Genomic DNA, 16509 nt, shown 5'->3' on the forward strand with positions numbered 1-16509 from the left:
AAACAATCTTAAAGACGATCCTTAAATATTTATGGAAAAAGTAACTTCTTGCAAAAACAAGTCAATTAGAAATGCAAGTATAAGCGTAAAATGTAACTCTATTCATGATGATCTTTAGCTACTTATAACATAATACGACAATGTCAATGGGACCTTTTGGAATAAAAAAGGTCTGTTCTTACTGTCTAATTTTTATTCAATTTCAAATCTTGCTCTTTTAGAAAGAATAAAAAATGCACTTATACCAACTCACACTGCAGAAGTCATCAGCAATTTACAATGCTGTCCATGGCAACTTTTCTGGCACTAAACTTCAGGAAATAGCTGTTTCTCGAGGAAAGGTATTGGAGCTTTTACGACCTGATCCAAATACTGGTAAAGTTCATCCTCTGTTTGCCACAGAAATATTTGGAGTTATACGTGACCTAATGGCTTTCAGATTGACAGGAGGAACGAAAGGTATGTGGTGGGGAGAAATTTAAGTTTAACACAAGAATCTTTATAACTTGTTTTCAACGAAGTTTGTTTTTCTCCTTTTTTTATATTGTGACTGCATGGATTTTTTTTAAAATGTGTGAATACTTGTCTAATACTAATAGTTGTCTAAAATTTATTTAATGATATAAATGTAGTAAACTGTTCTCCTACAAATTCACACAGGTACCGAACACTTGCAACACGAATACAGTAAATATATACGGAAAATGGTTATGCACGATTATCAGATAAACGATACAATGTGCATCACTAATACTCACAACGAAAAACAGTTCCCTAGACATTAGTAATTAAATTATGACTCAATAAAGTATAACACAAGCACGAACACAACTATACAACTAATGGTACTCATCTTTAAATTGAAATAAAGATCTTTACCAAAATTCCCCTTGGGCTATTTTATATCTTTTCTCTCTTTACATGACTGCCACACCAGCTGCAAATGTTGCACCTTGTACTGTACCACCCATGTTAAACAAACCTGTTTTATTTTACAAGGACTGCAGAAAACTTTCAATTGTGTTTCATCTGTTTAAATAGATAAAAAAAAGTGTCAGTTTAGAGCCTACAGTACAGTCTGAATGTAATCTACCGCGGACGCAAAACTCGCACGAATAGTTACATAGCTTTTGTTTTTTTAAGAAAATAATTGCCTCGCTGATAAACAATGACCCCACGCGATCAATTGTTTAATCACAATAGGTTGCAAGATCAATTTTAGCAATCTATTTTGAGCGAACTCTTTTGAAAATTTTATTTGCAGTAATTAAGCGTTTTTTTAAATCGCATTTTAAAAGTTTATAAACGAAAAGCGGCGATAGAAATGTTTTTTAGATTGCATTTTAAAAGTTTAAGAACGAAAAGCAGTGATAGAAATGTTTTTTTAGATCGCATTTTAAAAGTTTAAAAACGAACAGCGGCGATATAAATATTTTTTTAGATCGCATTTTAAAAGTTTAAAATTGAAAAGCGGCGATAGATATGTTTTTTAGATCGCATTTTAAAAGTTTAAAAACGAAAAGCAGCGATAGAAATGTTTTTTAGATTGCATTTTAAAAGTTTAAAAACAAAAAGCGGCGATGGAAATGTTTTTGTAGATCGCATTTTAAAAGTTTAAAAACGAAAAGCAGCATTTAATAGTTGTGAACAATGCTTTTTGTATGTTTCTTAGATTAAACGCGCTGGAATTTTTTTAAGTAATTAAATCAACAATACATTCTCGCGCAATGTATTTGTACTTCGCGAAAGATTTTTATTATTTAATTACTTCACGCTAATACTTAAGGGAATAACTTATCAATACATTTACACAATGCATCTCGCTATTACAAGAAATATAATTGCTCCGATATTTCTTCGCGAGCACATTGTTTTTTAACACGCAAATATAAACTCGCAAAACGCTCAAGGGATTTAATTATAACAAAAGACAAACGACTGCCGTCCTCCACGCAAAGGTGTGATATTAGCGTGTAGATTACATTCAGACTGTACTGTAGGAGATTGAATCATTTTAATGCATTTTTCTTTATCGTGTGAAAATTAGTATGGACTAAGTGTTTAAATGTTAATAAAAACAATAAGAGTTGGTTTGTTATACCATTGTCAATGTTTTGTAGTTGCACGCTTTTAATTATCTACCACACCTTGTTCGATTTAAAAAAACTCGTTCTTAGCATATACAATTTGGATTTACAGACAAAATAACAAAATAATAACTCAGATAAGTTATTTTTAGATTACCTTGCAGTTGGTTCAGATTCTGGACGAATTGTCATCTTGGAATATCTTCCAGCAAAGAATTGTTTTGAAAAAGTACATCAAGAAACCTTTGGAAAAAGTGGATGCAGGAGGATTGTCCCAGGTCAATACCTCGCTGCTGATCCGAAAGGTCGAGCTATCATGATAGGTATTGACACTTAACAATGCGTTGCCTTTTCCATGCTAGGATGTCATTTCAAAATTTAAAATAATGCTTCTTTTTCCAGGTGCTGTTGAGAAACAAAAATTTGTTTATATTTTAAATCGAGATGCACAAGCAAGGTTGACTATTTCTTCACCTCTTGATGCACACAAATCACACAACATCGTCTTCCACACTGTGGGTATTGATGTTGGCTTTGAAAACCCCATGTTTGCATGCCTAGAGTTGGATTACGAAGAAGCAGATGTGGACCATACTGGTGAAGCTGCACAGGCTGCGCAACAGACACTAACCTTCTACGAACTTGATCTTGGTTTGAACCATGTTGTCAGAAAATATAGTGAACCTTTGGAAGAATTTGCAAATCTGTTAATTTCAGGTAAAAAATTATTTCGAGTAATTCAACTTGTATTGTCTTGTTTTAAGAATAAAATATTTTATATATATGTGCATGGAGTTCAATATCTGTGTGAGTTGTCATCAACAAACAAACAATGAATAAGAACGAATAAGTTCACAGAAAAAAATTATTAAACCCTGAAACATTGCTCTGGTTATTGTTATGAAAAGAAGTACCTTTGTGAAGGAGAAATAAAAAAAATTTATACTGTACTATATCAAAGTATACTAGCAATTCAACCATACAAAAAAATTTGCTGATTAAACTTTGTTTTCTCTTGCTACCTCATCTATGCCAAATCAATATTTGCTGTAGTGAATGCTAGCATGGTTAAAGTTTACAACTACAAAATTTTTCCATCACAATTTTCTAGGCTTAAAATTAGGAATTAAATGCATTGCAATGATTTGACATAATATTCAAGGTTCATACATGCATTTTAAGTATTTGGTTTGTAGTTTATAACAAACTTCTACAATGTACATTCAAGCTGCTTACAATTTTTTTCACTGTGTTGTGATACTATATATTTTGCTGGAAAGTTATCCTCTACAAGTGCTAAAAGGTTTTTGTTATAACTTGAGAGCTGGATTTGTTTCTATGTTTAATACAAATTAATATTTAGTACCTGGTGGTAATGATGGTCCAAGTGGTGTCCTAGTCTGTTCTGAGAATTATCTAACCTACAAAAATTTTGGTGATCAGCAAGATATAAGATGCCCAATCCCAAGAAGAAAGGTTGGTTTGTATTATTGTTTTTTGTTACCATTTTTTCTAAATTATCAAAAAATAAATAATAACTTTTGTATAGGGAAATTCTGACTTGCACATTTTTCCATTAAAAATAAGGGAGACACTAATCTTAATTGTGGCAAGTTAGTTATTTTGATGCAATGCCACAACATCCATTTATCAGATTAACATCAATGTTTTTGATTAGTGAAGGGATTACAGTGCTAAATAACATCCAAACAGGGTGGTGACATCAGTTTTTTTTTACCGCGCTGGTAACTAGGGACCAAATTGGGGCTAATTTTCTAAACCTAGGCAACCTCAACCATTTCAGAATTTCGTAATGTTTATGTTTTGTTCTCTACCTTTTCACAGTCCGTACAACTCTCTTTCATATATTCATTTAAAGTAATGTCGGAAATTATTTACTATAATAATTTCTTTGATAAGGGTGAAGATTATTAATAGTTAATATTATTAGTTTTGAATAATTTTTTAAAGTGTAGTCAAAAAACAAGTTGTTACATGCCAAGTGTATCACTAAACTAAACCCATGTTTTGTATATGTTTATCATTATGTAAAGATGTTACAAGCCATATTGCAGACGAAATACAGCTAAAAGTAGATTAATAATGCTGCAAATGTTTATTTTTTTAGAACGACCTGGACGACAATGAGCGCAGCATGATTTTTGTATGTAGTGCAACATACAAGACAAAGGTAAAAAAGTTAATTTTTGTTTTTTTAATTACCATTCTGTTTTTGATATTTAATGGGGATATCTTATTTAGTCAGGAATAATTTTGCATATATGCAAGTGATATATGAAAGTGATTATTAAAGTAGAAAAATGACCAAAAATAACAGCTTATTTGTCTTTATACAAGTGTTAAAAAAATTTACCAAGGCCTAGTCATATTTTTTATAAAATTGTAAACAAAACTTTCTCACATAGTCTAACAAATATCACCATATTTCCTTATAAAATTGGTAAAAACACTGTCCCATATAGCTTTAGTATTTCGTAATAAATTAACCTCCTTACAAAGCTTTGTCTTACTGTATTCTTCTGCAAGTATATATAAAATTTGTAAAAAGCTTTATTATAGAGCATAAATGTTTTGCCATCTTTGTTAAAAAAGCTTTAATCATACTGTATGTTGTTACGATCTGCAAATTTTATGTTCAATAAGTAAATCTAAGTGACTTGCCAATACTTGATCTGCTAGTTCGAACCCTCAAGTGTATTTTAAGAAAAATAACTGCGCCAATTAGTTGCAGTTATCTCATCTTTTTTACACTTCCAAGTTATTTTCAAGACTGCATTCTTATTTATTTAGTCCATGTTCTTCTTCTTGGTGCAATCCGAGCAAGGCGATATTTTCAAAGTTACTTTAGAGACAGACGAAGATATGGTAACAATAAAACACAATACATTACTTCATTTTACTTTATTTCTTTCTTTATCTTTTTGCTATTCTGTTTTTATTTATTTTAATTAACTTTGTTCCAGGTGACAGAAATACGCATTAAATATTTCGACACAATTCCGGTTTCTTCTGCGTTATGCGTTTTGAAGACTGGCTTTTTGTTCAGTGCATCAGAGTTTGGTAACCAGTAAGTAGAATTCTTGTGATTACATTTACATGACCATTTCACATTGTCGGATCAGCAGTAACAACTGACATTAAGTTTGATCTATATTCGAATAGTACTAGGCTTATTATAAAATCAACTTGGAGTCAAAGATTTATTTTGATTTTTTTACCTGCTACCTGCAGAGCTTGGAATGTCAAATAAATAAATAGAATTGTTTGCTTTTGACAAATGGTTATGATGATACAAGAATCTAAAGGTTTTTTAATGACATAATCAACCAGTCAGCTCCAGAATCTGTTGGTTGATCCAGCGTTTGGGATTTGGACCAATTTTGGCCCATGGTGATCTTTAGAAGCCAACCTAGGAAATCATGTCTGTTAATTAAATACTTTTTTCAAGTTATTTGTCCTTAAACTTAAGAGTGCATTGTAATGGCTTCCTGATTTTGAAAGTTCTTTTTTTTCTTAATGTCAAAATAAGGTCTAACTTGCGAAGAATTTCAACTTTGTGCATTATAAGCAAGCATACAGACAGCCGTGTTGGTGTATTATTATATACAGGCTGAAATCATTAAAAAATTAAAATATTACAGTTAATGTGTGCCCTTAAAATGAATATGAGAAGTGAATAATCAATTGGATGTGTTTAACTAAATAAAACCTAAGAAAAAAACTTATAATGTTGTGTCTTGCATTATGTCCTTTTTATTCCAGTGCTCTGTATCAGATTACTCATCTTGGTGATGACGATGAAGAGCCGGAGTTTTCTTCGGTAATGGCATCTGAATTGGATGAGGGTGAAACATTTTTCTTTCACGCAAGAGATTTACAAAACTTGGTTTTGGTTGATGAAATGGAAAGTCTTGCGCCAATCATGCATTGTCAGGTAATGAGTTTGGTTTATAACGGTTCGTTAATTTTGAGTTATTTTGGTTTTGGTTAGACATTGCCATGGATGGACTCAATTGATTATAGAATTACCCTTCACATGCTTTTATTCGTCCATACAGGTTGCCGATTTGGCTAACGAAGACACTCCTCAATTGTATGCAGCTTGTGGAAGAGGTCCAAGGTCATCGCTTCGTGTCTTAAGGCATGGTTTGGAGGTGTGTTTTGATCAATATTATGTTTGTTTATTTTTTGGTTTGATATATTCGATAAATATTTCAGATTTAAATAAAAAAAGTCTTTTAAAAAAATAAAAAAATAAAAAAAAAATATCGATATTGTTTTCTCACCTTGATAGGTGTCTGAAATGGCAGTGTCAGAATTACCTGGAAATCCAACAAGTGTATGGACAGTAAAGAAAAATATTACAGGTGAGCTTTTGTGTTTGTTTGAGAGTTTACAGTACAGTCCAGATGTAAGCGTACGCGTACACTCAACTGAACTATCGCCGCTCTTCGTTATTAAACTTTTAAAATGTGATATAACGAAGCTTTTCTATCGCCGTTCTTCGTTCTTAAACTTTTAAAATGCGATCTAAAAAAACATTTCTGTCGACGTTTTTCGTTTTTAAACTTTTAAAATGCGATCTAAAAAAACATTTCTTTCGCCGTTTTTCGTTTTTAAACTTTCAAAATGCGATCTAAAAAATAATTTCTATCGCCGTTTCTCGTTTTTAAACTTTTAAAATGCGATCTAAAAAAACATTTCTATCGCCGTTTTTCGTTTTTAAACTTTTAAAATGCGATCTAAAAAAACATTTCTATCGCCGTTTTTCGTTTTTAAACTTTTAAAATGCGATCTAAAAAAACATTTCTATCGCCGTTTTTCGTTCTTAAACTTCTAAAACACGATCTAAAATAGCTTTTCTATCAAAATTATAGTTTCAATCTTTGTTAAAATATAATAATTTCTATCGCTTAAAAGCTTTATTTAACCCGCGCAACCAACAATGCCTTCTCGCCAGTTTATTTAGTTTCCACACAAAACTTTTGTTTAATAAAAATATTAAACAATGGCTCTTCCTGTCACATTGATAGAGTTGATAACATTTGCAATTATGCTATTGGGAATAGTTATGTTAACACTATTTAACAATAGTTAGGCGCAGTTATAATAAGCTATTTTTTTAATAATCTTTTGTTTATTACGCGCAAGTTAATGACTTACAAGACTCGCAAGATAATTAATAAGAACAAAAGACAAACAACTACCGCCTCCGAAAAAAAGGTGTGAAACTTGAGCGTACGCGTACGCTCACATCTGTACTGTACTGTATAAAGAGAGATTCAGAATCAATGGACTCAGTGGTTATAAAGTATAACTGGTCGAATAGATAAACCTTTTTGCTTGAAAGTCACAAAATAAAGATTGTTAAGGTGTTATGTTGTTTTGACATGCTGTAGCTACTCTGCTGGCTGTGCTTTCCAAAAAAATGCCAGTGATGACCAACACTGCGCGAATCTGAATATTGTCTGTGATGCATGATTCTTGAATCTATGTGGCAGATCAATTTGATCGCAAACCATTGTTCTGAGGCAAAAACGATATTAAGTTGAAATTTTTCCAAATTTCATTGCAGATAAAGCCTGTCAAAAAACTTATTTTCCTGGCTTTAATATTTTTGAAGTTTGCCAGGAAGATGTTGCTTCAGTTAGAACAATTTGCATTGTGGGAGTCCCACATTGAAAAAGTCCCACATTGCAATTTTTGGCCAAAAGATATATTTTTAGGGTTCTTATGAGATTTCGTACGAATATATTTTTTTATTATTTTTCTGTATTGCATGCATATAGAAATTTTCCGGAATTATGAGCAGAATTTTTTTTCAACAGGAAATTTCATGTCTCTTTACTTATGTTTTTAAATTATTAGATTACTAAAGAAAAGAAAACAGAGAAATATTTTTTTATTACCTGTACCAAGCTTAATATTATTTCTTACTGTCTAGACGAGCAAGATTCTTACATTGTTGTGTCTTTTGTAAATGCTACGTTGGTGTTAAGTATTGGTGAAACAGTCGAAGAGGTGACAGATAGTGGTTTTCTTGGGACCACGCCTACCCTCTCGTGTTCATTACTCGGTGAAGATGCTTTACTTCAGGTAGGATTTAATCAATTTCAGGACAAAAAGAGTGGACATTATGTTATTTATTCTTTTGTTATTAAACTATGTCATCTCCGAATTATGAGTAAGCCACGAAAAATAAAATTTAATGTACGAAATATGGGAGCGTAAACTTGTATGTTTCTACTGAGATTTTCTTTAGAATTTTTAATCTTTGCCACACAAATATCATGTTTGTTCTGAGTTTGTTTTGAATACCGTACAGTGATTGTTTTTCTTACAGCCTTTTTAATTCAGGTCGGCATATATGGCAGTTGCTGATACGAGTGCGAACGTGATAACAAAGCAGACATACAAATAAGATAACCATGTCGGCAATTTGTTTTTCAGGATTTTAGAAAATGATTGGTGTAATTTTCAAAAAGTAGTGTAGAAAAATTATTTCAGAGAGTTATTATTTTGTTGTGTTTTTATCTATATTATTATAATCGTTTAAATAGTTTTTTTTCTCTAAAATATTCTTTTATAGTTGGAGTAAAGTTCTTTAGCATTAGGAAATTATGCAAAACTAAAAACCCAAGAGAAATTTAGAAAAATACATAAAAGCAGAATAATAACTAAAAAACACCTTAAAGTTATTGACAAATACAAAATCAGTTGCAGGCCAATTTTTATCCTTTACAACAGTTTGTTTTTTAATTTGTTTTTCGAAATCTAAAACTATAGATGATTTCTTGCATTCATGGTAGTCAGAATGTGAGAAAGTTGATTTTTAGTACTGATACAATGTATATCTTCTCCATGGATAATAAAATTTGACATTTGGATAATAAAATTTGTTTACTTTAATAGATCTATCCTGATGGAATTCGTCATATTCGTTCGGACAAAAGAGTAAACGAATGGAAAACACCTGGAAAGAAGAGCATCATTCGCAGTGCGGTAAACGAGCGACAAATTGTCATTGCATTAACTGGAAACGAGCTTGTTTACTTCGAGCTGGATCAGTCTGGTCAACTGAACGAGTACACTGAGCGAAAAGAGATGAGCGCTGATGTTGTTTGCATGGCGTTAGGGCCAGTACCGACAGGCGAACAAAGATCAAGGTTTTTAGCTGTTGGGTTGAGTGACAACACTGTCAGGATTATATCATTAGATCCGAATGTAAGATGCTTTTCACCTTATTCTCTTCATTTTATCGGGTTGTGGCCTTTTTATTAGTACCGTGAGGAAGGTATTTTCTAAGAAAGCCCATCAGCAAGGTTATAGTGCCTCTCTTTGTTCTCGTTGTGAGTTAGATACGCTTACCTGTTCCTCATTCCACCTGTATGGTAAATGTATTAGGTAAGCTTTAAGTCTTATTTTTCCCTCGTTGTGCTTGCAGGCTATTGTAAATGTATGTCATAAGGGTTATCATGTTATATTTCTGGTGTCCAATTTAGGACTGTCTAGAACCACTAACAATAATTTCAGGACTGTCTAGAACCACTGACGATAATTTCAGGACTGTCTACAACCACTAACGATAAATTCAAGATTGTGTTGAATTACTTATGCTATTTTTAGGACTGTCTAGAACCATTAACAATAGTTTCAAGATTGTTTAGAATTACCGATGCTAATTTTAGGACTGTCTAGAACCATTTACGATAGTCTCAGAACTGTTTAGAATTATTTATGCTAATTTCAGGACTGTCTAAAACCATTAACGATAGTTTCAGGACTGTGTAGAATTACTTATGCTAATTTCAGGACTGTCTAGAACCACTTAGTATGCAGGCTCTTCCTGCAGCTGGTGAATCACTTTGCATCATTGAGATGGGTGGTGCAGAAACAGGCGACAAAGCAACGACTGGTAATGTGGGCGGCCATTTTCTTAATATTGGCTTATCAGTAAGTGTTTTGCGTGTTTGTTTCACAAAATACATAGTGGAAAGTGTAAAATGCAGATCGTATTAAGTCTATTTCCATAAGGCTGCGATGGCCGACAGTTTCTTGCCAATCAGAAATTTTAAGTCATAATTCTATTGCAAGAATCGATCGCCAAACTAACTTTCGATGTTGGAAGTGAGGGTTTTTTGCTTTAGTTTTGTTTAACAGTAAAATGTACAAGATTGTTTTATTGTGTTTAAGAATGGTGTCTTGCTGCGAACAGTGTTAGATACTGTGACGGGTGATCTTTCTGATACACGAATCAGGTTTGAATAGTTTGCTTTGGCCTGTTTTTTTTTAATTTTTTGTTCAATTGCATCCGGGAATTTTTTTATGCGAACAGCCAAAAATTAAGTTCAACCTACGATAAGTCTAAGATACTATGCGTTGTGTGTAGAGTTGTTTTTTGTATTTTGAACTTTCAGTCATACTTTTGATTTTCTATTTTTACTCTTTTTACCCTTAAATTTTGTAACGCGTGGAAGGTAACACCAATGTGCGTGACGTAACAAAAGTCGATATTAAATCGCTCATATCTGCTTTGTTTTTCATAAGTCGTTCATTCTAGACTGTTAGGCACGTGCCTTAGTTAACTGACACATCATGGCGCATTAAAAGTTTTCTGCTACATATTAAATCTTTTTATATTTTGTTTTTAGGTATTTGGGTTCGAAACCTGTGAAATTGTTTAATGTAAGAACTTATGGTTCAAGCTCGGTAAGTCAATTCGTGTTGTTTTCGCGTGTTCGCCGGGCCTCCGCTTCGCATCAAGGTTGGCAATTACGATATCGGGATTTTCAGTTAATAAATCTACATTAATAGCTCTGAAGGGATCCTTTAAAAAAATTAGAGAAGTGTAGGAACAGGTAAATCTGGAATATTTGCAGGGACTTAGAGTGGTCACTACTTCTTGCAACTCCTAGAAATATGATATACTCCTGAAAAGAAGTGTAAAGTTATAAAGATGGGAAAAAACTCTTCAAAAAAAAAATCTTTGTGGATCTATTTTTGTGTAGGCTTAGCTTTTTAGTTGTCAGGATATAGGAGCGGTTCATTTTTTTTCTGTCATTAAATTGCTTGTTTTTGTTGGACGAAATTACTCCTGAAAAAAGATGTGAAATCTTCTGGCATACAACTGCAAACTTCTGGAATTTACTGTTCAAAAACGAGTGGCCACCTTTAGACTGAAAACTGAAGAATTTTTTAAACCTTTTCTTCCTGGCATAGCATGATGTAAAATTAACATGACTTTTATTTAACTAGGTTCTAGCTATGTCGAGCCGAACATGGTTGAGTTACACCTACCAATCCCGTTTTCATCTCACTCCACTCTCGTACGAGTCTCTGGAATACGCCTCAAGCTTTGCCTCAGAGCAATGTCCAGAGGGTATTGTGGCAATTTCAGCAAACACGCTAAGGTAATATAAACTGTATCTTTCTTTCTAATAACTATAGTTGTGTCTGTCGGGCGTTGTAAACATTAAGAACTTTAAAATAAAACTATGAGGCCTTGAAAACCCCGGGTACCCGTCATTCTCTGAAGTAAGAAACTTTGAAAACCTTAAAATGTAAACATTCCCAGCATTGGCAAAAGTATGGTAGAATGTTTTTTCTTTTGTCATGAATCTTGATATGTAGCAAAAAACCTTGAACGTTTGAAATAAATTTAGCGGACACCCAAGCAATTTTTACATGGCATTTTGGGCGGTTTTAAGCAAGAGGTGGAAATATAGAAAAGCATTGACAAAAATAGAGATTTGGGAGAAAATGGCTTTGGCGTTAATGCTTCATTACAAGTGTAGCAGGAAGCGTACGTTTATATTTAATGTTACCTTGTAGGATTTACGTTACGGAGTGCTGTGTATTTTTATTTAACTATTTTCACGTTATACGAACAGGATTTTGGCGTTAGAGAAGTTGGGCGCAGTGTTTAACCAAGTAACCACGCCTTTGAGCTATACACCGCGAAAATTCACTATCGACATGAAGACAAGCACGTTAATATTAATCGAAACCGACCACAACGCTATGACAAAAGCTGCGAAAGCTGACCGAAAGATGGCCTTAGCTCAGGTAAAGTATTTGTCTGTGTCTCTATAACCAACATTAACCGTGCTTTTTTCAAAATGGTAACCAAAGAAAAAGCGTTACCCGGGATAAGTGTGACGGACATAAATCTGATATCCAGACGAACCCGTGGATTTTTCACGGACTGGTATTTATAAAAGCACGTTTAAGCGGCTTGATTATTTATTTATTTTTATTAAGTCGTTTATGTTCATATAGGAAATGGTGGATGCTTGTGGTGATAACGAGGCCGCGCGGGCTGCAGAATCGCAAGTGGCTGCAAATTTCTTGAACACTGACATGCCTGAGGTGCAATTTGGTGCACCCAAAGCTGGCCTCGGGAAGTGGGCGTCTATCATTCGCGTAATGGATCCAATACGAGGAGAAACATACCACGAGATACAACTGGAGCAAGATGAAGCAGCCTTTTCGTATGTTTATTTTGCCTTTTAAGTCGCAAGACCTGACTTATCACATACAGACAACTTGAATGATTGATGTGAACAATATATAGCGAAGTGTTACATGAATTAAATAGACCTTACCCGTATTGTTGTGTATTTATTCATTCTGTCGTTTTTTTAATTATACTATCGTGAATTCTTTTTTTAATTTTGTTATTATAGAGTTTGTGTAGCCGAATTCTTAACTCGACCTGGCGAGCGTTTTGTTATTGTCGGCTGTGCATATAAAATGACGCTGACGCCACACAATTGTTTAACGGCTTCCATACACACGTACCGCATGTATCAAAACGATCGTGGAAAGATTCAATTGGAATTTCTGCACAAAACACCCGTGGATGATATTCCATCTGCGGTCACTCCGTTTCAAGGACGGATTTTAGTGGGCGTCGGGCGTATTCTGCGTATCTACGACATGGGCAAAAAGAAATTATTACGCAAGTGTGAAAACAAGAAAATTTCTTCTTTCATCAACGGAATTGACACGATTGGCTACCGTATAATTGTCCATGACATTCAAGACTCGTTTCACTTCTTGAAGTACAAGCGCAAAGAGAATCAACTCGTCCTGTTTGCCGACGACGTCAGCACGCGGTTTTTGACCTGCGGCTGTCTAATGGATTACGACACTATGGCCGGCGCCGATAAATTCGGTAATGTATTTTTCGTCAGATTACCACAAGACGTAAAAGATGACATTGAGGAAGATCCGACAGGAGTTAAAGCTTTATGGGATAGGGGCTTGTTAAATGGAGCTTCGCAAAAGGTTAGTTTCTTTTGCAGGGTTTTCTTTTGGCTAAAAGCCAGCGATGTAACGAGTAAGGTGAAGATTCGTTGCCCTGATTTTACTTTGTGCTTTTCTAATAACATTTTTCAACCTGTTTCTCTGTACAAAATCACGATATAAATCGTCTGTTGTAACGTTAAACAAAACAGTTTAAAAATACATTTGTTGCATTTCATATTTAGGCTGACACCGTATGCATATATCACGTTGGTGAAACCATTCTCTCTCTACAAAAATCTACACTGATACCTGGCGGTTCGGAATCGCTTGTTTACACCACGTTGTCTGGTGGTGTCGGAATGTTAGTCCCTTTTACTGGACGAGAGGTTAGCTTTGTTGATGTCATTGTTGTTGTTGTTATTGATGTTGTTGTTGCCGTTGTTGTTGTTGTTGTTGTGGTCGTCGTTGTTGTTGTTGTTGTTGTTGTCGTTGTTGTTGTTGTTGTTGTTTTCAACGTTCTCACTTTGCTACCCTTTTTGTTTTTCTTTTGTTGTTGCCGAGAAGATGGTGAAAGGAGAAAAACTTTTTTTATTTTTGTTTTCGTTATTTATAGGATATCGACTTTTTTCAACATTTGGAGATGCACATGCGGCAAGAAAATCCGCCCTTGTGTGGGCGTGATCATTTGTGGTATCGCTCATCATACGCCCCTCTAAAGGTAAGTAAGAAGTAACGGTGCAAATTAATTTTGAATTCATTTAATCGTAATAACGTGTACCAGTGCTTGAAAGGGTATGGGCACTAGTTTTGCAGCAATGAATTTCTTAGTATTTAAACTTTTGTGAAAGAAACGTCAGTAGGGTTCAGACAGACCCTGTAAAACCTGGAAAGAAGGTCTTTTTAAAAAATTTCAGGTGAACTCAGAAAAAAAAAATTTCCCCTTATTCAAGGAAAACTCAGGGAATTTTTTTGTCAGGTTTACCACCTTTTTGCACCCTAAATCTCTTTAAATCTAAGAAGTAAATGGGTTGTAATTTTACCTGTTGATCATCAGCAGCTCTAATATTTTGGTCATGACAAGTTATGTACTGTTTTCAACAAATAAATAAATGTAGGTCTTATATCTGACAATTTTGCTTATTACAATTTGTTAGAGTAACAAGATTTATTAGATTTACAAGATCTACTTATATTTGTTCAGGGAAAAAAGGTACCAAAACCAGGTCAGTTTCAGGGAAAAATGCCTTCAAAACGACCAAAAACTCAGGGAAACTCAGGGAATTTATTTTGTCAGCCCTTGTCTGAACCCTGGTTAGGCATCTTGAGAATTTGTGAAAAGACTAATTTGCAAAAGTTATCGAAACAAATCATTCGTGACGGTTAAATCTCGTGTTTTTTTATTTATATGATAATCATTCTTATTGTTTAGCTTCATGAAATAATTGTCAACCAACTATTTAAATTTATTCAAAAGCGTGTTGTTGTTTTTATCGTTAATGACATTTTTATAGTAACTTTGCACTCATTTTTGGAGCTTCTTGAACATGTAATAACCTACACATTCGCGAAAGTTAATTCTCCAAATAATTATAAAAATGATCAGGCCAATCCAAAAGTTATTTCACTTGGTTGCGATTTGTTTGACTTTCGAAAGTTTCGCTCTCTAGACTACGTACATGTTGTTTTTTGTAAGCATGACATAAGCATCCGTAGGCTTCAATTTGGTCATTTTTAAGCATATTCTAAGCATTATGGGAAGCCTAATATATTGAGCCTGATCATGTGTTTTTGCATAAGCATATTCCAATAAATCTTTTTGCCATTAAGCATACCCTAAGCGTATTTTAAAGCCTGAAAAAGCACTTTTTCACGAGAATCTTTAAGCCTCATTTGTGAATGTTAATTGCTTATAAAAAATGCCATGTATTTTCATTGACATTAGAATGTTGTGGATGGCGATCTGTGTGAGCAGTTTAATTCACTTGAATACAGCAAACGAAAAACAATCGCGGAAGAATTGGATAGAACTCCAGCTGAGGTAAAAGTGTACCCGTTAGAACTGTAAATTGTCTTATCCCTGGATACGTATTTCCAGTGATCTTAACAATGTTCTTTTAGGGATTTTGTCCTTCTTGCTCTGAATGATAAAGTTCGCTCTTTACTCGCTTGTGTTTTGTACATGAAAACAGCAAATCAGAAATGTAGAGCTTCTGAATGCTTATCCTGTACGAAAGTGTTAGTCGACATTAAAATTCACATTTTTATTTCTACTACAAGGAGAGTTGGAATTTTATCTCTCTGTGTCCGTCTCTTTTAAAAAAGAGAAGTTAGTAAACATAGCATTCAAATTTTTAGCCTGGCACTTCTTCAATGTTATTATTTATCAGATTTTGCATTCTTTAAAAGAACTATTTTATTGGTTGCTTGTTGCAAGTTTTCAGCCTGATTAGTCGCCTAACATCTTTTATTTCTTGACAATCTCAGGCTGTCCCTACAAGTTAGTTACGTCTGATGAAACTCTTGCTCATATTCCAAATTAGCAATGATTTTTGTTTTGTTATCGAGTTCAACTTTTAATTCATGCACTTAGTTTTTCTCTCGCTAATATTTTTATTCGGCGTTTCATTTACAGGTTTCGAAAAAGCTCGAAGATATACGTACACGATACGCATTCTAAACGATCTTCGCGTCTGAACGTTTTTGCAGCAAAAATGTGAGCACGAAAAGAAGATTAGTTTGGTCTCGATGTATCGGTTTGGTCTCGATGTACCAGTTTGGTAAAGACAGAAAGACATTTCTAAACAGGCATAATTTGATGTCTAGTTTTTTTTATTCTTATTTTATTTGTTTGAACTAATCATAAACGCTATTCTTAGCACTGCTTAGAGTTCTAGCATCGAAAGGAGGGTCCCGGTTTTCGTTAAATGTCAAAAATGTTGGATTGATAACCGTTACAAAAAGTTCGATATTAATTCGAAATTTTACCAAGAAATGAGAAAATTACAAAATAATTGTATATTGTGAAAAAATGGGAAATATATTGTCACAATAAAAATTATAGCCTCTAGCTCTTGTGTGAACCAGTGATTTTTTAGACTGTTCTCCCATCAGTGGATACCACGTTGTGAAGTAGAGCAGACACCTCAACCAG

At 33.8% G+C, this 16509-nt stretch overlaps 1 protein-coding gene across 1 annotated transcript; it reads left to right on the plus strand.

Annotated features, from left to right (window-relative positions):
- Positions 1 to 202: 202 nt before the first annotated feature.
- LOC130614229 (splicing factor 3B subunit 3-like) lies at positions 203 to 16413 on the plus strand. The gene is made up of 23 exons (XM_057435652.1): positions 203 to 459; positions 2240 to 2410; positions 2490 to 2804; positions 3451 to 3563; positions 4216 to 4278; positions 4899 to 4973; positions 5072 to 5175; positions 5871 to 6042; positions 6167 to 6262; positions 6403 to 6475; positions 8053 to 8204; positions 9021 to 9332; positions 9921 to 10061; positions 10302 to 10366; positions 10760 to 10817; positions 11364 to 11518; positions 11999 to 12173; positions 12387 to 12598; positions 12794 to 13397; positions 13601 to 13744; positions 13972 to 14076; positions 15301 to 15396; positions 15991 to 16413. Exons 1-23 carry the CDS (start codon positions 234 to 236, stop codon positions 16033 to 16035), a joined length of 3672 nt encoding a protein of 1223 aa, XP_057291635.1. The 5' UTR covers positions 203 to 233; the 3' UTR covers positions 16036 to 16413.
- The last annotated feature ends 96 nt before the right edge of the window (positions 16414 to 16509 follow it).

The sequence above is a fragment of the Hydractinia symbiolongicarpus genome, chromosome 11 (genome assembly GCF_029227915.1).
Source record: "Hydractinia symbiolongicarpus strain clone_291-10 chromosome 11, HSymV2.1, whole genome shotgun sequence".
Classification (NCBI taxonomy): Eukaryota; Metazoa; Cnidaria; class Hydrozoa; order Anthoathecata; family Hydractiniidae; genus Hydractinia; species Hydractinia symbiolongicarpus.